General features: G+C 40.8%; 1 protein-coding gene across 1 annotated transcript in view; it reads right to left on the reverse strand.

Moving 5' to 3' along the window:
- Zbtb10 (zinc finger and BTB domain containing 10) overlaps nt 1–21,646 on the reverse strand; it is a 42,008-nt gene that overhangs the window by 15,658 nt on the left and 4,704 nt on the right. The window contains exon 2 of the mRNA XM_036179506.1: nt 10,776–11,658. Within this exon, the coding sequence (XP_036035399.1) occupies nt 10,776–11,658 (883 nt within the window). The remainder of the gene's footprint in view (nt 1–10,775; nt 11,659–21,646) is intronic.

A 21,646-nucleotide genomic window follows, 5' to 3' on the forward strand; every position in this document is an offset into this window, starting at 1 on the left:
TGCATGAGCCCCTGGGTTCAATGCTCAGCACTGCAAAAAAATTGAATCTTCAAGCCCTGATCTTAATCCTACATGGATACTAAGTACAGAATTTCTCATCCACAATCAATACATTGTTTCCCTTCACAACCAAAAGTACACGATGGGATAGTTATTAAGCTTTATCTCTGGACTACTTGGTTCTTGATATCAAAATCAAATCTCAATGGGTGAGTTTTCCCAGCTGATAATAAGCTTTCACAGTAGGGTACTTTACTTAGGAATTGGTCTTCTTCATTAGGGGGCATAACTAACTCTTGGGCTGGAGAGGTTGGTTAAACAGTCAAGAGGGCTGAGCTTCCAAATGACCTAAGTTTGATTCCCGGCACCCACAGGGCAGCTCAACTGTGTGTATCTCCAGTTCCAGGGGATCTGACACCCTAGCTTCTTCCTACACCAGGCAAGTAAGTGGTGCAGACACACATGCAGGCAAAATCTGTGTGCATGCGCGCGCGCGCGCGCGCGCACACACACACACACACACACACACACACACACAACCAATCAAACAAAAAGCAAAGCTAACTCCAAACCATCTTTTTCTCTAAAATTAAGATTAGAAAATAAACTCTTGGGTATCTGTTTCTCCCTTCATTGCTCCCCAAAAGATGAAGGGGTATCCTGTGAGATGGCTTAGCAGGTAAGGGTGCCTGACCCCAAATCTGAGGCCCCACATATGCACACATACACAATAAACATGGCACATGTTTGTAATGCCAGCTAGTCAGGAAATTCAGGTGGGAGGAGGACCAAATTCAATGCCAAGAATGTAGGCTAGTAGTCACTGTGAACTGAAGAGGGGTGTGCACAAAGGCCTGTACACACTACCCTACAGCTGGGTGAGCACCTGCCTGTGCACACTCTACTACAGCTGGGTGATGAAGATCTTCCTGACATCTGGTTGTGGTCATCATGTTTTTTAGGATACCAATACTTTTGAAAAGAATGAGGTATTAGTTTGACAGCAGAGAAATTTTAAAAATAGCTAAAATTCCATTGTACAAAAACTCTACTTAGAGACTCTGATCTATACAAGTTTCATTTTCATATAAACATATTCCGTAAGTTATTATGGCATACAAAAATGTATGCATATAGTTTATTAAAAGCAAGCTCATTTTTTCATAAACAAGCACAAGCATTTTTCTCTCTTCACTTTTTCCTATTCATTAACTTCATTTAAAACAAAACGTTGGCCAGGCGGTGGTGGCGCACGCCTGTAATCCCAGCACTCAGGAGGCAGAGGCAGGTGGGTCTCGTGAGTTCGAGGCCAGCCTGGTCTACAAAGCGAGATCCAGGAAAGGCGCAAAGCTACACAGAGAAACCCTGTCTGGAAAAACAAAACAAAACAACAACAACAAAAAAATGTTGTAAATGCTGGTTCCTGTAACATCCTAGAAACTTGTCTTCCTGCCCTCAAACTACTGTTTCAAGGGACTGATTACCCTGCCTTGCTTCTAGTAGGCTCCAGTTTCTTCTTCTCACTATTCAAAGAAATAGTTCTTTCTGCCAACAAATAGTCCTTAACTAGTTTCCTCAGCACACTCTGTAACTCAATTCTGTTAATTAAACAGATCAAATCTCTGCTTGAGAAACCTCTGTTTCCCAAGTCATGAAACAAAATTCAATTTATTTATTTATTTTTTTGTTTTGTTTTTCGAGACAGGGTTTCTCTGTAGCTTTGGAGGCTGTCCTGGATCTCACTCTGTAGCCCAGGCTGACCTGGAACTCACAGAGCTCCACCTGCCTCTGCCTCCCGAGTGCTGGGATTACAGGCGTGCACCACCACCACCAGGCCAAAATTCAATTTATAATCTAACCCTAGGCACATCTCAGTTTTCTTCCATTCACTACTTCTTCTATTCTCTTGTCCATTCATTCCAGTCCCTTGCCACCTTGCCATGAGTGTCTTTCTTCCTCTCCCTGCAAATACCCACACACCACCATACCAACTCTTTCCCAACCTTTCTCTTCTGAACGTCAGCCCACCGCCCACACTTCATTGAACCTTCCCAATAATTCCTATGTAGCCAATATATCATGAATTACTACTTACTAGTTTCAGATAAGATATTCTTAATCTTAACTTCTAGAATATGCTTGATATCTTGAGATTTAAAAGTTTTGTTTCCAGATTCCCAGGAAAAGTATCTTTTACTACATTGTAACTTTTTTCAAAGAGTACAGCTTTGAGAATAAAAATGTTCATGCTACTGTGGCTGGAGAGCAATAGCTCAGTGAGCAAAGTATTTGCCTTGCAAACACAAGGACATGATTTTGATCCCCAGAAAAAATTTAAATTAAAAAAAAAAAAAATCAGGTATGGGTTCAACACTTACAAACCCAGTGCTGGGAAGGCCAGACAGGAGGGTCCCTGGTGCTTCCTGGCCAGCCAGTCTAGCCCACTTGGCAAAGCAGGTCCCAGGTGAGTGAGACCCATCTTTAAAAAAGAAAACAAAACAAAAAAGGTGGATGTGCACACCTGTCTACACACAGACAGACATTCAAAACTGGAGAGAGCCCAGCGCTTGGGAGGTAGGGACAGGCGGATCTCTGTGAATTCGAGGCCATCCTGGTCTACACAGTGAGTTGAAAATCCTGTCTTGAAAAAAAAAAAAATGAAACAAAACAAAAAACTTTAAAAACAAGAGAAATGGCTCAGTGGGTAAGAACTTTGGCTGCTCTTCCAGAGGACCTTGATTCAATTCCCAGGACACACATGGAGGCTCATGATCATCTTAAATGGTCAGTTCTTATCTAGCTTCCATGGATACCAACTGTGCACATAATGAGCAGACATACATGCACACAAAACACTCAATGTAAAAATTTAAAAAGATAAACTTAACAGTCTGGTCAACTTACTATATATTGCTGTCAGAAACTAAATAAATATTCAGCATTATGTAAACTTGAGGGGTGGGATGCTAGTTCTATGACTGATGGACAAGGAAGGCCCCTAGCTCAGCCTTGACTACCAAATCAGAACAAACTACCTCTTCTCCAAACTTAGAGGCCCACCTTAATGGTGTTCAGACCACTAGATGCCTGCAGCAAACAAATCACAAGATGCTCTTATGGACTAATCCACGTATGGCTTCTTTCTTCAGCTCTCAAGTCCATCGAGCCTCATCTCTGTCCCCTGGTGTCTCTAACTTATAGGCAGTAACCACCAATACAGCCAAATGAAGCAGAAAAGTAAGGAATCCAGAATTAAGAGCAAAGTAAAATCTAAGCACTGTGACAAAGACCTATAACCCCTGTACTTGGGAGGCAGAGGCAGGAAGATCAGTTCAAAGCCAGCCTCATCTGCCGAGAGATAGTTTCCAAAAAGAAAAATAAACAGAAAATACCAAGGGCAAAAGTCATGGGGGTGGCAGACATTTTTATAGTTTCCATCTCTTTAAAAGTATTTTAAAATTCTTATTTAGTACCATTTCATGACCCAATAACTACCAGTTTTTAAAGTGAGCAATAAACCTTCCTCCTAATGAAAATGACTTTTTTGTTTGTTTGTTTTTTAAATCTGGCTCATTCTTCCCAACATAGTCTTTAACAAAGATGCCCGAAAGTTTTATCAAACATCTGGAATCCAGCCCAAGTCCATAAATGGAGAATGCACATTAAGTCCAACATCTCACTGGGGTATAGGCAGTACCCTGCAACCACAACATGCAGCCTGAAAGTGGTGGCCCAGGCCTGTAACTCCAGAACTTGGGAAGCGGCAGCAAGAGGCTAAGCTGAAAGACATAACCAGACCTTGCCTCAGCAACAGAAATAGAGCTATGACAAAATACACTCACATTTAAGAAAAGCATTGAAAATATACAGAAACATTTTATTCACAAAATTAATTTTCTTTAAAAATTGGGGTTTGCTGGGTGGTGGTGGCGGCGCACGCCTGTAATCCCAGCACTCGAGAGGCAGAGGCAGGCAGATCTCTGTGAGTTCGAGGCCAGCCTGGTCTACAGAGCTAGTCTAGGACAGGCTCCAAAGCTGCAGAGAAACCCTGTCAAGAGAAAAACAACAGCAACAACAACAAAAAAAAAAAAAACAAAAAACAAGCTGGGGTTTTTAGAGATTTTATATAATTTCTAAATTGAGCTGGCTGCCTTCTTCCTTTCCCATTAGAGTGGTTGTTTGAGGTACACTAGGGGATTTTTTTTTTTGAGACAGGGTTTCTCTATGTATCTTTGCACCTTTCCTGGACACTAGGGGATTCTTAAGTAACAAAACCATAGCTAAAACTCACATCTCAACCAAAGTAAGCTCCATAGTTCTAGACTCTACTTTGAACAGCTCAAACATACTCTATGACAAGGTCAAAACAGTGGGAGAGCTCAAAAATGTCTAACCATGATAAAAATATCATTTTAATGGCATGTGAACTATCTCAGTGGGTAAGGCATGACCTGAGTTCAGCCTCTGTGAGTTACGTAAGAGAATAGACTCTCCTCCATAAGCTATCCTTTGACTTCCATGCATAAGGCATGCATACATGCACGCACACAAATGTGTTAATTTTAAAGAATATGTATGATTTAGAAAGCATTTCAGAATTTTGCAATGCCCAAAGTAATAACAATCAACAATTATCACCACGAACATAGGAGAACAGAAATGCTGGCTAGCATATAACTCCAATTAAAAGTTTCCTATAATTAGAATAAATATTTTTGGATGCATGTTTTATTAGGATTCCCTAAAGGTATGTACTTTGAGCACTGTTCTTTCTTTTCTTTCTTTCTTTCCTTTTTTTTTTTTTTTTTTTTTTAATCTCTTGAGACAGGGTTTCTCTGTAGCTGTGGAGCCTGTCCTGGCCTAGCTCTGTAGACCAGGCTGGCCTGGAACTCACAGAGATCCACCTGCCTCTGTCTCCCGAGTGCTGGGATTACAGGCGTGCGCCACCACCGCCTGGCTAAAAACGGCTTTCTAAATACCAAATTATATGCTCTTTCACTAAAAGGCAATTATGCAAATTGAAAATGTGAGGCTAGGGTCAGTGAGATGGCCCAGTGGGTAAAGGTGCATACTACCAAGTCTGTTGTCCTGAGCTGTTCCCTAGGACCCATGAGGTGTAAGGTGAGATCCAGCTCCTGCAAACTGTCCTCTGATTTCCAAATGCACACTGTGGTAACCTTTCATATGTAACATGCAAAATAAAGACATAGAATAATAAAACAGAAAGATGGCTCCGAGGTTAAGAGTACTAGCTGCTTTTCCAGAGGTCCTGAGTTCAATTCCCAGCAACCACATTGTGGCTCACAACCATCTGTAAAAAGAGAAAGGTACACATTATGGTGGCACATGCCAGTTACCAAAATGCTTCAGAAGCGGAGGCAGGAAGATTGCAAGTTCAAGGTCTCCTGGGCTATACACAAAGTTCAGTGAAAGCCAGGACATCTTATTGTGTCAGAATTCAAAAAGAAAAACCATAAGAGCTAAATGTATACTTCATTAGTAAAGTTCTTGCCTAGCATTCACAGGGCCCTACATTTAAACTCAATATTAAAAAATAAATTAGTAACTAAATCTTAAATCTCATTTCACCTAATTTGGTTAAAATTTAATTCCCCAGCAACAAATCAGTTAAGGAAAGGATTTAAAAAAAAAAAAAGAATCCTTAGAATTTTTCCCCTTTATTTGATCGCCAAGTTTTCAGATTGTCCTATAAATCCAATATGGAAGGACAAAAATTTAAAATATTCCAGGTTCCCCCTTCATATATTTTGGTGTATAGATATATCACAAAGATATGATCTAGACAGTCCAGTTAAGTCAAACAAGATACACTAGCTTAAAGAATCACAATGTACCACCTCAATAAAACCTCCAGAAAATGTTATGAGCTGCAATACTAGCTTCAACATTATGACAGAACAAGACAGTTTCAGAGCTGCAATTACAAACTACAGACTTAGGACCTGGAGGAAGTAACGTTTCCTTTAAGGTATTCACAAGTCCAAATGTGCCAAGTGTTGATTTTAGGTTGCAAAATATTCATTAGTACTTTTCAGATGTTCGTAATAAAGCTTTAAATCCATGCAAAAACAGTTCACTAATTTTTTTTCTCTTAATAAATAAAAAATTGGGGATTGGGGATTTACCTCAGTGGTAGAGGCCCTGGGTTCGGTCCTCAGCTCCAGCAAAACAAACAAACAAACAAACAAACAAACAAGCAAACCTTAAAAATAAATAAATAAATAAAAATTTAAGCACCAATAATGTAGAAGTTTATGAATTTTTTTTAAGGTTTTAGCATGAGGCATGACTTTGAAGACTCTCCTTTCACTAGGGAATAATCTTAGGAAAGAAAGGCCTTCATCTTAATAAATACTCAATTTGTTACATTGGTAAAAACTTTCCTGCAAAATTCAGTTCTCTATATTCAGAGTAAAAGGAGTGGTACTTAAACTAGAAAAACACGGATTCAGAGGTATTATTTCAATTTCTAATCCAATCAAAAAGATTTAAAACTATGTTCAAATTATGGAAGAAAATGGCAGAATGAGAGCATTATGGAAGTTAATTCTGGCTCAATATAAGGCAACTTCTAATACACTTATCATATACACAGGCTGCTTAAGAAGGTCATGTTTGTCAGTATTCAAACAAGCCAAGCTATGTAAGACCAATCATCTAGCATTTGGCAGAAAGTACATAGCACTGGCAAACTGTTATAAATAACTTCAAAGGTCTTTCTCAACTTTAAGGGCACTAGACATGACCATAGTAGATACCGTGCTTTTATGCTTGTCATTTAATTTTCATATGCCCCTGTAAAACAGCAATGTATTTTAAAGAATAAAGACACTCACAGCCTTAACTTAGTCAGTCATACCAATCATAGTCATAAAGTGGGGAGTTGGTTTTCAATGCCTAACTGAATCTGGGCTCTTACTCCATCATTTGATCCAAGTAGATTACTTGTAACTTCAACTGGTATTCCTAAAAGGTTCCAGCTATCCTGATACAAGGTTTCCAATCTGGAGTTAAGAGTAAGAACCGCTCTTGGACAAGAACTAGTGGTAAATCTTCACTGCAAACAGTTCCTTCTGTCTACACAGATGTGGTCTATGATCCTCTCAATTTCACAAACCACAAAGTATAGCTTTTTGGTCAATACTGCATCATGTTTACAGTTCTTTACATTAAAAATCCAGCCTGGAATGGTAATGCACACCTTTAACTCTGGCACTGGGAAAGCAAAGGATCTTTGTGAGTTTGAGGCCAGCCTGGTCTACATAGGGAGTTTATCCAGGTCAGCCCTTTAAAGCTCCATGGCAAGACACCATCTGAAAAAAAAAAGTCAGCCTCATGCTTCCTCTCATACTACTATTTCCTGATCATAAAGTTCCTATTGTCCTTCCTGTTTAGAAACCTATTTTATTATTTTTACCTGCACACATGTGCACCACTTCTCATTTTTGTGCCTGTGCCATTAGAAGGAGTCACAAAAACAAAAATCAAAGAGTCACAATTAATCTATTCCTGCTTCTTTTTAAAAATATATTGGGAATGGCAGTTTGGATTACTCTGGGGCAAAGTGGGGAAAAAAAGAAACACATTGGATAACACTGTATAAACAATTATGAAACATTTTTAGAAGCTAGTATAATTTGCTTAACAAAAACAGGACTATAGTTCAGTGCTACCAGCTACATTTTTAAGGGATTTTTTTAAAAGTCAGCTTTGGATATCGAACATTTATTTTTATTATGAATACCACAGAAAATGAGTGGCCCTACAATCTTCCATCCTTACTTTCTGTTCTAGCAGCTTTGATAAAAGCAAAGCCTATTGGAACTGTTTTGTGAGCAGTCACCTCTCACTCTTGTAACTCTAACTTAAAAGTGTATGCTTTAACAGGCCGCCCACACCAAGGCCAGAGTATGAGCTGTCCTATACTTACAGACTAGTTAGGTGAGAAGACCCATTTTTCTGGCACTGAATGAAGTTCTAGAGGCACTCTAAAATTACAAGTTTCACCAGCATGATATGCAGCATCTCATGATGAAACCAAATTTGTTACTGAAGCAAGTTCTGATACTAAAGTGCTATAAATGATATAAAAGCATGAAAAGATCTTTTTTATTTTTATTTTTATGTATGAGTGCTCTGCATGTATGCTTCCATGACAGAGATGGTTGTGAGCCACTATGTGGTTACTGGGAATTGAACTCAGGACCTCTGGAAGAGCAGCCAGTGCTGATAACCACTGAGCCATCTCTCCAGCCCCCGAAATAATCATTTTTAGGATGAGATTAAACTGACACATTAAATTGTCAACACTTTTTGGTAGAACTACTCTATTGATACGAATGGTGAGAAGATGCTAAAATAACTGCTAACAGTGTTAAGACTTTTCAAAGTATTCTTCATGGGTCAATACTATGGTCGTTTGTTGCTGGTTTTTAGGTCACTCTACTCTCATGTGGTGGTTGTGGTGGTGGTGGTTATATCTTTTATTAAACACTCTAGAGTTACTACCATATTAGAATACTAAATTACCATTTTTGGCCAGGAACTCTACATGAATAAGTCAATACACAAAATGCCAGCTGAAGTGGGGCAGTGGTGGCACACACTTTTAATCCCAGCACTTGGAAGGCAGAAGCAGGTGGATCTCAGTAGTTTGAGGCCAGCCTGGTCTATAAATCAAGTTCTAGGACAGCCAGAAGAGTCCCACAGAGAAACCTTGTCTCGAAAAATAAAACAAAACTCAAAAAAAAAATCTATCTATCTGAGGTATCTATCATTAGATAAAACTGCCTCCGAGCCAAGAGTTTTGGCATACCCCTATAATCTCAGCACTTGGGAGGTGGAGCCAAGAGGATAAGGATGGATATAAGGGTGATCCTCAGCTACATAGTCAATTAGAGGCCAGCCTGTGCTACATAAGACTGTCTCAAAAACAAAACAAAGGTCTCACTAGAGATTGGCTGATAAAAACTGATGAAATACATACAAGGAAAAAGGACAGCAGCAGTGCAGGGTGGCGCAAACCTTTAATCCCAGCACTTGGGGGACAGAGGCAGGCATGCATCTCTATGAGTTTGAGGCCAGCCTGGTCAACACAGTGAGTTCCACAACAGCCAGAGCTAACCGGGAGACCCTGTCTCAAAAACAAACAAACAAAATGAACCAAAAGAAGGACATCCAACATGCATGCTCATTTCCACATATTATCTCCACTAGTGAAAACGAACTCAAATCCAAAAGGTCAAAAACCATTTTACAGGTTTGCCTTTTGGAAAGGAAGAACAATTCCGTGACTTGCAGGATGGCTCAATGGGAAAAGGTGCCTAACTTGCAGGCCTTGCAACCCAAGTTTGATTCCCGGAACCTTCATAAAAGTGAAAACTCAACATAAAGTGTGTGATGGCTTTTACTTACTTATGCACACACACGCACGAGAGAGAGAGAGAGAGAGAGAGAGAGAGAGAGAGAGAGAGAGAGAGAGAAAGAGAGAGAATAAAACAATATTTAACAGAAAATACTTCATCCTCATTATCATATAAATCAGACACTAACAGGCATGGTGTTTGTTTGTTTGTTTTTGAGACAGTCTATAACGAAACATGCTCTGTAGACCAGGCTGGGCTTGAACTCAGACACCTGCCTGCCTCTGCCTCCAAAATGCTGGAGTGCGTGCAACCCTGCCCAGACGAATCATGTTTTGAGGTGAACAGGCATCTTTAAAAATCATACAATTAATAGTGCACAAACCTAAAATATGAATAGAAAACCTCAACTACTCCTCCCCACCACCCCAGATGCTTCAAAGTAAGGAACAACCAGTTTAAACTAAGGTAAAAGAAAACGTCCACTCTATTTCTATTCTTTAGCAGTCTTCTCCATTTTTAAAAAGGTCTTTACCACCAACAAGACACGCTAAGATTTTTGCATGTCCTCTCTTGGGAATACACTGAAAGCAAAGGTCTCTTTTGCCTACGTTTGGAAAGAAAAACTGCAATTCTCCAAAAACAAACCACCCCACCCACCTCCTCCTCAGCTATACAAAGGAGGATGAGACTCAGGTGACAAGAGAAGCGGTCCTGCTTCAAAATAGAGAAGCTCTAAACAAACTCAGAGTCATCTTGGAATTGGCAAAATTCTATAGCAATAAATATGCTAAAATTAAAAAGAATGTTAACTAGATCCTGCAAATATTTCAGAATGACAAACCGCACACCACAACTAAACACTCCCTTCTAGTCATTGTAGAATAGTGCATATGCTGCCAGCAGGAGTCATACCCCTTGATAACACTGAAGGGTCCAACTTACCAGCTCAATTTTAAAATTTTCCAAATTGTTAAGCAAGCTCTACAACTCTTTATTTTACTTTCAGTTATTGTCTAATAAATTATAAGACATTTATCATTTATTCTTATAGAGCTCTTGTTGGCTAATTTGCCAAACTAATGTTCTGACTAGTTTTTAAAAATGTATTTCTGATTTAAAGACAGCTTCATTGTATGTGTTAAGAGATTTAACCTTATCCTAAGACAAAAAGAATCTGTATATGTAATGCTTAGGTATCCATAGGCTTTGGGTAGTAACTAAAGTACTGTCTCTCAAATCTAAAACTTACATACCACCACCACCACCACCACCACCAAAACTTAAGTACCCCTGCTCTATTACTTTTCATAACTAAAAATAAATTTCAAGATTCCTTTTGAACTACAATTAGAATGGAAACAGAGTTTCCATTTGCACACAGACAGTTACCTGGTTCTTCCTTGATGAGCAGGGCCTTATTTTCTTCTGGATAGGCAACAGGCGGCTGCATCACTGAGCACTCTTCTAAATTTGCTTCATTATTGGGTGGTATATTATAAACAAATCTCTTTGTAGCCTGGTTTTTCCTCCTTGCTTTGCCAGTCTCTTGAGAGCCCATGTTATTCCAAATAAACACTTTTGCTTTACTTTGAGATTCATTTTCAGCCAATTCAGGAGAAGCGTCCTGGGCCCAGTTATTGTCATTCATCTGGTAGTTTTCTATTTGGCCCTCGTCGACATTACAACCGTCATTTTCAATTTTTATATTACTTGCCAAATTGGTAAGATTCCGTGTCGCCCAGAAGCTGGCAATTTTTTGTTCCCGTGATGAAGTCAGGCCATCTCTATTAACTGGTTTTCTATTATTGTAGTCCACAACCACAGACTCTGGAGCTTCTGACTTAATGCTTATATTTAAGGCATCTTTAATGAAATTCCGGCAAGTTTGAACGACTTCACTCATTTGAAGGTAGCTGGCCACTGTCATCACTTCAATGGCGTTTTGGCTTGTGAGCACCAGGTTCCCAGAATACAGGAAGTCCAAGATGACGGAAAAACCTTGAACTGCAGCAATATCTAAGTGGGTAGTATTGTTTTGGTTAGGGCTTTCTTTGTTTGAAACACAATATAAAGTCTTAAAGAAACGGCTGCCTGCAACCAGGATGTTCTTATGAGCTTTAAAGATTTTCCCGCTCACCACAATGCTGACATCACAAAGAATGTCTTTCTTTCTCTGTTCGTCTAGTTGTCGAAGAAGTTGATAGCAATAAGAGTTCTCATTTGGCCTACTATTAAAGTCACAGTACCCCTCCTCTGAAGGTATTTCTGACTCCTGTAATTGGAGGGAAAACATTAACATTAAACTTTATTTTCATTGTAAATACCCCCAATCCAAAGAAAACAAACATAACTGTCAAAATAAATAGTTAAAAATGCTCAAGTATTCATGAATTATACATTTTGAGATAGAAACGTTCACCATGCTAAACACTGAAAGGAATGAAGAGTGTGTGCAACTCATTAAATGCACACATCTTACTGAGGATCAGCAGGATTTCATTGGTCCCTCTTTTCAAATATAAGCTATGGATATGAATTAAGAAAATTTAAAATGAAAAGAACAGTTATTTTAAGAAACTTTCATGTATGTGAACCAAATTAGTCTGCTTTATCTGATAGGAAAGCAGAAGCCCTCCTCACTAAACTTAAAAAAGCCCTAGTCATAACACAGCAGGCATATCACCTTACCTAACACCATTAGAAAAGGTAAAAGTCTAAGCAAACATTGAGATACAACAGTTTCGGTCAATGAAGTTAATTCAACCTAAACTAGTGGTAATGTTAAGACTGACAGGAGAAAATCTGCTTCTACTATTAGCATATCCAGTTATAATTCTTCTAGTCAACTTTCAAAATGCTTGTCTCGGGGTTGGGGATTTAGCTCAGTGGTAGAGCACTTGCCTAGCAAGCACAAGGCCCTGGGTTCGATCCTCAGCTCCACATATATTTAAAAAAAAAAAATGCTTGTCTCTTTAAGGTCACAAATATTATATCTCATCTATAAGGAGCTTAAAAATTCCTGAATTCAAGAGGCTTTAATGTATATAAATTTTATGTCTCATGAGGCATAGAGATATTCATTATAGTCCTACTTAGCATGATTCTTATATAGCAATTAAGCTAGACCTTGTAGCTTAAATGGGTGAAGCTGAGGCAGGAGGATCAGGAGTTCAAGGCCATCTGACTATAGTGTGTTTGAGGCCAGCCCAAGGGGAGGAGGGAGTTGGAGGGCTGGGAGCTCTGGGTTCAGTCCTCAGCCCTGCAAGAAAAACAAAACATTATAAGATACAGGGCTAGAGAGATGTCTCAGTGGTTAAGAGCATCATCTGCTCATGCAGAGGACTTGGGTTCAATTCCCAGCATACACAAGTGGGCTCACAACCACCTGTTAACTCTAGTTCCAAGGGATATAGCACCATCTTCTGGGTGCAGAGCAACTGCATCCTCCCCCCAGCCCCAACACACCCACTAAAATCAATCTTTAAAAAAAAAATTACATGACATAAATAAGAGTATGATCTAATTTTAGAATGTGTATCCTTTGGCAACTCACTATTCGTGAGGCCTTAAATGATAGTGACATTATTAACATTAGTTTTAATTAGTAACTGAGGCCGGGCAGTGGTGGCATGCGACTTTAATCCCAGCACTCCTTAGTCCCAGCATTCTGGAGGGAGAGGTCAGCCTAGTCTATAGAGTGAGTTCCAGGTCAGGCTCTAGAGCTACGCAGAAAAACCCTGTTTCGAAAATTAAAAACTGTGGCTTCATTCAGTTAATAGGTAGGCAAACACTCCAGGCAGAGCTCTATCCCCACCACCTTCAATATGGCTTGCAGTATTTCTGCACTCTTTCCAATTGTTAACATCTAGCAATAAATAAATGAATAAACAAATACAAAAAACAAAACCCCCAACAGAGTATTAGTATTCTAGTACATGACAGTGCTTCACAGCACTATGGAAAGGTGTGGACCTCCTGTAACCCTATGGTATAGTTAAGTAGCTACAGAACGAAGAATGTGAAACACAGCAGAAACTCAACTGCAGCATGCCTTTGGCACTCATCTTCCCCTGACCTAGGACCTTAGTCTCATGAGGTCATTCTACCACAGCAAACCTCCCAAGCCCACCCCACCCTTTCCTACTACAATGTTCCATGCTGTACACTAACAGTCGAGAATAAAATAGGAGAAACAAATCTATTCTTTAGAATAAGTCCAACCTTTTGCTTTGAAAGAGAGTAAGGCTTCAAAAATTAGGAGATAGCTGGAGTATGCATGGTACAATGACTCTTTAATCCCAGCACTAAGGCAGAGGCAGGTGATCTATGACCCAGGCCAATGATCCACAGTGAGATGCTTAGGGGTGGGTGCTTCACTGTGTCCCTGTCTCCCCCTTCCCTCTTCCTGCACAGAACATGCATGAGATGAGGTCTACCCCAGTTCCAAAAGGCTATTTTTTAAGCATAGATCTTGTATATAAACCACATTACAAAAATCTCAAAATATTTAAGTATGAGTAAAAATATTTGACTTATGTAAATACAGAAGACAATTCTAAAAATGCCTATGATAAACACTGTTACAACTTTCTATGAAAGAACCAACCACATTAACCTGATAAAACCTAAGTCCTTTTAAAAACAGACTACCTGAATAAAAATCATTAACTTCGCCAAAGCTCTCCACAGACAGTAGGAAACACAAAAAAAGGAAGGTGATTTTTAGGTACAGACCTAGCTTTAAACTGTGTATGCTGTATACCTGGCTAACAATCAGGCTCATTTGATTGGTTCCAAGTTCTAGCTAGCAGGAATTGTAGTAAAGCTAGGAATCCTTGGAAGAGGCAGACTTTAACATTTGACAAAAGGTGGCAGGCAGCACGTCTATGCAGGGTCTGTGGAAGCAGTGAATCAGGATTTAAAAGGAAAGTGCCGGAAGTTTAAATAACAAGCAGTATGATATACAGACCTGTAATCATGGAATTCTTTTAAAATAAGGACATTCTGTGTGACAAATGCAACAAATCTTACACAAATTGGTTGTAGAACCCAGTGACGTAGCTTAGAATGGCTGTAATAATTAGATATAACCACCTCAATTTGTGGATTTTGGGTGAGATCTCACTATGTAGTACTTTAATTCCAGTTCCAGGGTATTCAATTCAGGGGTTAAGAGCACTGGCTGCTCTTCCAGAGGACCTGTGTTCAATTCCCAGCACTTACATGGCAGCTCACAACTATCTGTTAACTCCACTTCCAGGGGATATGACACCCTCACAGACATACATGCAAGCAAAACACCAATGCACATAAAAATAAATAAATCTTAAAGAACAGGGTAGGATGATGAACATTCTAAATAAATGAGATATCATTTTAAAAAGATAATCAAGATGATCTATAGCATCCTTAAAATTCTAGATTCATACAAGAACTGCAATCCAATGTCCATAAAGCACAAATCAGCAAGCACTTGTAAATGCCCTCACTAACTAGATTTACAAACAAGCAGCACTTCCAGGCTGTGGCACATGCCCATCGTCTTGCTACTTAGGATATGAGCAGGAGAATCACAAGGGCAAGGCCACCCTGGGCTATATACACAAGGGCAGTAATCAATTAAACAGAGATGAGCCTAGTGACAAAGGCCTATAATGGTGGCAGTGACTGGGGTAGCCATGGCAGGAGGATCTCAAGTTCAAGGCCTGTGTGGGTTTTGGTTTTCAAGACAGGGTTTCTTTGTGTAGCCCTGGCTGTCCTGGAACTAGCTCTGTAGACCAGGGTGGCATATAACTCAGAGATCCACGTGCCTCTGCCTCCCAAAAGATAGGTAGGTATGTGATGGAACCCAAATCAAAGCTTAAAAAAAATAGGTACAGTATTGGATCAGCAGACAGACTGAAGGAGATAACTATGGCAGCAATGTGAAGAGGGATCAATATCAGAGAAGTAAAACAAGAATTACTGTGACCAGTTGGGAACCTACTATTAATAGTGTCAATTGGTAGAGTGCTCGTCTGGCATGCATAAATCACTGTGTTTAATCCACAGCACTGCATAAAAACCAGGCAAGTGGCATATATCTGCAACCCCACCATTGGGGTGGTGAGACAGGAAGATCATTAGTTCAAAATCATCCTCAGTGACAAAGAACTTGAGTTCAGGGGCTAGAGAGATAGCTCAGCAGTAAAGAATATTTTTTGCTGCTCTTGCAGAAGAGCTGGACTCAGTTCCCAGCACCCATACCATGTCTGTAACTCCACTTCCAGGGGATCCTACAACCTCTTTCAGCCTCAGTATGCAAATGGTGCGCATTCACATACATGAAGGCAAATACTCACACATAAAAAAAACTTTTCAATCTTAAGAAAAAAAGAGGGTTGGGGATTTAGCTCAGTAGTAGAGCACTTGCCTAGCAAGCGCAAGACACTGGGTTCGATCCTCAGCTCCGAAAAAAGAAAAAAAAGAATTTGAGGCCAGCCTTTACTACATGAGACCTTACCTACAAAGGGGGGGGGGGGGTAATAATGTAAGGTATTTAGAGGAAACAAGATCTTGAAACTACAGAAGATGACTGTTAATGGGAAATGAGACAGTCTGTCAAATAACTTAAGTGATGAAACATGGAGGAAAGAACAAAGAAGAATTACGATCTTGTATCATTCTACCTTGGAAACTATCCTCCAACTTGTAGACCATGGATAGCCAAGTCACCTTTTGAGATGAAGGAGAAAAAGCTTAATTCTAAGTAGTACAAACTTGACCATAGCTTATCATCAACCCACTAGCAATAACAAATTGGCAAGTATTTCCTTCCTCACTCAGAATTTAGTCCTCTTATGATAATCAGATAGCAGAAAAGACATTTTCAACAATCACCAGTATGTAAACTTAAAGTACTAAAAACATGAATTTAGTACTGCTTTTGTGTCAAGAACTCACTAGGAACAATATATTGAGAGAAAATAATTTCTGCTTCCAAGTTTAAAAATCAAATTCAGTTTCTAGGATGTGAGGGCAAACAAGGTCATAGCAAATATAATCCCAATCTTCTACTGGTGTTAAATTTAACCACTGATGGAAAAAGACACAGCTCTCTTCTGCAATCTATCACCTGTAGCATGAATCCCTCCTCCCCCACAGCTGAAGACTGAACCCAGGGCCTTGTGCTTGCTAGGCAAGCGCTCTACCACTGAGCTAAATCCCCAACCCAAAATGTATTTATTTATTATGTTTACAGTGTTCTGTTTGCATGCATCCCTGCAGGCCAGAAGAGGGAGCCAGATCTCATTACAGATGGTTGTGAGCCACCATATGGGTGCTGGGAATTGAATTCAGGACCTCTGGAAGAACAGCCAGTGTTCTTAACCTCTGAGCCATCTCTCCAGCAGCATGAAACTTCGTCTTATTAATAAAAACAAACCTGCAGCCAGGTATTGGGTGGAATGCTGGAAGATCAGAGAAGCAGAACAAGCCACAGCCACCTCACCTTGCCAATTCTTCAGCTGTTCCCGTTTCCTCAGACTGGAAGCCTCTGAGTCCTCATCCAAATAATTCTCAGCTGAACTGTTGCTCAAAAGCCTTTTAAAAGCCTAACCAGGCTCTAGTTCATCATCCTCACACATTAAATACCTTTCTGCTTTCTGCCATCACTACCTGGAATTAAAGGAGTGTGTCACTATGCCTGGCTGTTTCCAGTGTGGCTTTGAACTCAGAGATCCAGACGGATTTCTGCCTCTGGAGTGCTAGGATTGAAGGTTAAATTGAGTGCCACCATTTTCTGGTCTCTATGTCTGTCCAGTGGCTGTTCTGTTCTCTGACCCCAGATAAATTTATTAGGGTGCACGATATATTGGGGAACACAATATCACCACAATCATCTCCATAGTGCCCTTGCGTGATGATGGTATTCTCTTCTGAGGCTTAAACACCCAGAAAGCCTATTTCTGTCTGGTTTATTTTTTCTTAAGTCAGGGTCTCACTATGTAGCCCTGGCTGGCCCGGAATTCACTATGTAGGCCAACTCAAAGATCTGCCTAAGAGTGATGGGATTAAAGTCGTGTAACACCATATCCACCACAAATTCTAATTGTGTGTTTGGGGAATGAGAAGGTGAAAGTCAGGTGATTACAATATCCTGGCATTTTTGGTAATCATGTATATGCTTCCTCCTCAAATTCTAAACCCACATATGCATTATGCTGGTGTCTCTAAATAGCAACACATACACATTTGACTCTTCCCTACTTAAAATGGTGTTGTTGACCATTCGCTACTAGAATACAATGCACTCCTGTTTTCATTTGGTTTGGTAGAGACAAGGGTCTCACTCTGAACTCCCACAGACTTCCTGCTTGAAGCAGTGCCTAGGACTGTAGGCACGGTCCACTGCACCCTACAATGCAATCTTTATAGCATGAAGAGATCCTTCAAGATCTGGTGATCTACCTGTTTAAACCCTGGGGTTTCACTCTCCTCCTGGGAGTTAACAATCCATCTCTCAGGCATATCAGCACTGTTTTCAGTCTCCTGCTGCTGCTGCTGCTGCTTCCACAGGCAATGGCAGAACATCCTTTCCTCATCCTTTCCTCCGTAGTCCAAAGGGAAGTTAGCATCAGCTACCACTCAGAGCCAGTTCTGTAAGTCTCTCCACCTCTACAGGCAGGACTCAGGAGCCCAACTGTAGCCTTTTCATTGCTTTCAACATACAAACCTACAAGGTCTCTATAACCAGTTCATCGTGACTGCTCCTTGAGGGCAGGGAAGTCTTTCAGGTTTATCTCACATCTTATACCTACCTAATATAGGTAAGCTTAAGGAGAAAGAAGCCCCTTCTAGATATAATAGTAAAAAAATTTCCAAAAATTTGAAAGCCATAAAGGAAACAAACCACCTTTTTAATGAATGAACTACAGAATTATACAATACTAACTTTCCCTCTCAGAAGAGTTTCAAGAGCTGAAGATGTACGGATCATTTGCTTAGCATATCAGGCCCAGGGTTCAATTCCCAGTGCAGAATAATCAGTGCTCAGGAGGTGAAGAGACAGGAGTTTATCCACAGCTACACAGAATGAGTTCAGCTTGGGATACATGAGAGACCCAGTCTCAAAGACTTTCAGGCCCACAAGATGTCTCCGCAGCTGTAAGAGCACAAGTTTGACACTAGATCCCACTATAGAAGAACCCACTCCTGAAAGCTGTCTTTTCCATACACACACGCTGTATAGCACACATGCACCCGCACTCCCACACATATGACATATGTACACACATAACACAATAAAAAAGACTTCCAGAATTCTTCCTACGTTGTTAAAAACTAGCCAACCAAGTAAAAGTAAATACCAATCAACCTTCGGGACTTCCTGTTTCCAAAGCAAAGGCTGGCAGCCCTGCCTCACCTTCCTCTTCTCCACCTGACAGCAACGTCCTCCTACCAGTCAGTAATTTCAGCCCCAGCACTGGACTGAGTCCACTCTTTAACTTCTGGAAAGGTAACTAAACTTACAATAATAATTTGGGTGCATGCTGTAGGCTTAGCAGACAGCACAGAGTTGGCAGAATGAGTGACTGGAGCTGAGAATTTCACAATTGGGTAGAAAGTGCTCTGAACCAAGCTACAGTGGTAATCACTGTAATTAAAGTCTTTCTGGGCCAAATGGCCAAATTCTGAATGAGCTCGTTCTTGAAATTGACTCTGAAGATACTCAATACTATACAGATCTCCAGTAAGTTTGTCTTACGGATACTTTCAAATGGAGGGTTCCCTCTTACTCACAAAACCTCAACATAGATTCACAAAGGATCTTAAGGATTCCTCCCAGGGGCTGTGGATGTAAGCCAATGGCACTTCACTAGCTAACATGAATGAGGCCGTAGGGTTAAAAAACACCTCCCCCAAATAAGAAATCTTTCCCCAACCCAAGCATGGTGATAATACACATCTGTAGTCTCAGCAAGAGTGATAGAGACAGCAGTTAAGAGTTTGAAGTTGGGCCCCAAGGTTGCCAAGCTGGTAAGAGTCTTATCACACAAACCTGACAACTAGTAGTGCACTCTTTAGAAGGCCACAGCTGAGAGACTAACTAACATCCACAAAGCTGTCCTCCCATCCCCACATACATATAGACAAATGGCTCCCCCCCCCCCCAGCTGAGGATCGAACCCCGGGCCTTGCGCTTGCTAGGCAAGCACTCTACCACTTAACTAAATACCCAACCCTGACAAATGTTTTAAAAATAATAAAAATATGGAGTCTGAGGCCAGCCTGAGAAACCCTGCCTCAAAAACAAAACTCCTAACTACCACCACCGAAACATTTCTCCTTAGTAGTCCTTAACTAAGGTCTAATTAAAAAGACAAATATGGAATCCAAGTGCAGTGATACTCTCCTAAAGTTTCAATGACTGGGAAGCACAGACAGGAGATCACTGGAGGCTTGGACTTCAGCCAGCCTGTGCACCACCACCACCAAGAAACCAAAAGGACTTTTCTTATCTATATAAAGCATGAGAAGAAACAGGTCCCGTCAAGGAACATGTCTGTAATTCCAGCAACTCAGGAGGCTGAAACAGGAAGATCAAACGTGCAAGGCCTGCCTGGGCTTGCAGGGTAAGAGTTCCTGGCCAGCCTAGGCAATACCTTAGTGAGATCCCGTCTTTAAAGTTAAAGTGGGGCAGGGGACGGCTAAAGATGCAGTTCAATGGTAAAGCTCTCGCCTAGCCTGTGAGATGCCTTAGCTTCAATTCCAGTACCTGACCTCCAAAGAACAAGAAATAAAAGTAAACTTTAGTAATGTATAAATACCTGCCCTAAATGCTCAAAAACCCAGAGAGAGATGATGGTGCACGCCTTTAACCCCAGCAACCCATGAGGCAGAGGCAGGTGGGTATCTGGGAGTCAAGGCCAGTCTAGTCTACAATATGAGCTTCAGATCAGCCATGGCTACATGATGAGACCTTATCTCAAAATACTAAAACAAAAGGGAAAAAAACCAGCATGAGCCGGGTGGTGGTGACCCACACCTTTAATCCCAGCACTCTTTAATCCCAGCACTCGGGAGGCAGAGCCAGGTGGAGCTCTGTGAGTTCGAGGCCAGCCTGGTCTACAGAGCGAGATCTAGGGCAGCCTCCAAAGCTACAGAGAAACCCTGTCTAGAAAAACCAAAAGAAAAAAAAAAAAAAAAAGTGGGGGGGAGGGGCTAGAGAAATGGCTCAGAGGCTAAGAGCACTGACTGCTCTTCCAGACGTCCTGAATTCAATTCCCAGCACCCACATGGTGGCTCATGACCATCTGTAATGAGATCTGGTGCCCTCTTCTGTATACATAATAAATAAATAAATCTTTAAAAAAAACAAAACAAAACAAAACAAAAAAAACACCAGCATGGTACAAGCTAGGAATCCTGTCACTTAGACTGGAGCACTGGGATCTTCTGTAGGATACTAGCCTGGGCTACAAAGCACAGTAAAACCCTGTCTTTAAGAAGAACAGGGGCTGCTCTTTTTCCAAAAATGGCTCAAAGCTCATTCAGACCACCCATCAGGTGATTCACAAGTCCCTGGACTGAGTTCCAGGGGGATCCCAAGCCTCTGGCTTCCTCAAGCACTCGCACTTATCTGTACATATTCACACAATACACACACACACACACACACACACACACACACACACACATCTACAAGTGTAACATTAACAAAGGGTCTTTCTTTTAATAGAAAAAGGAGGCTTTCAGGTGCAGCTCAGTGGTAGAGTGCTTGCCTAGCATAAAGGAGGCCTCGGATTCCATCCTTAGCTAAGAAAGAAAATGAGAGCTGGGTGTGTTGACACCCTTTAATCCCAGTACTAAGAGGGCAGTTAGGCAGATCTGAGTTAAGAGGCCAGCCTGATGTACAGAATTTAAGGACAGCCAGGGCTACACAGTGAAACCCTATCTGGGTGTGGGGGAAGAAAGGAGGGAGAGAAAATGATTGAGGAATCAGGGTGGAGTGGTGGTTCTATAATCCTAGAAATCTAAAGAGGCAGGGTGATCATGAATTCAAGGTCAGCCTGGGCTACACTACAAAGTGAGACCCTGTCTCCAAAAACAAACAAAACTCAGGAGGAAGTAAATCTTCTGTAGCCTACAGGGTCTCACTATGCAGCCCTAGCTGGCATGGAACTGGTATGCTAAATCTAACTGAGCTCCTGCTTCCTTAATCCCAGTGCCTTCCAGAGCTAGAGGAAGTATGCCACCATGTCCAAGTCAAATTCAATTCT

This window comes from Onychomys torridus, chromosome 2 (assembly GCF_903995425.1).
Source record: "Onychomys torridus chromosome 2, mOncTor1.1, whole genome shotgun sequence".
Lineage (NCBI taxonomy): Eukaryota > Metazoa > Chordata > Mammalia > Rodentia > Cricetidae > Onychomys > Onychomys torridus.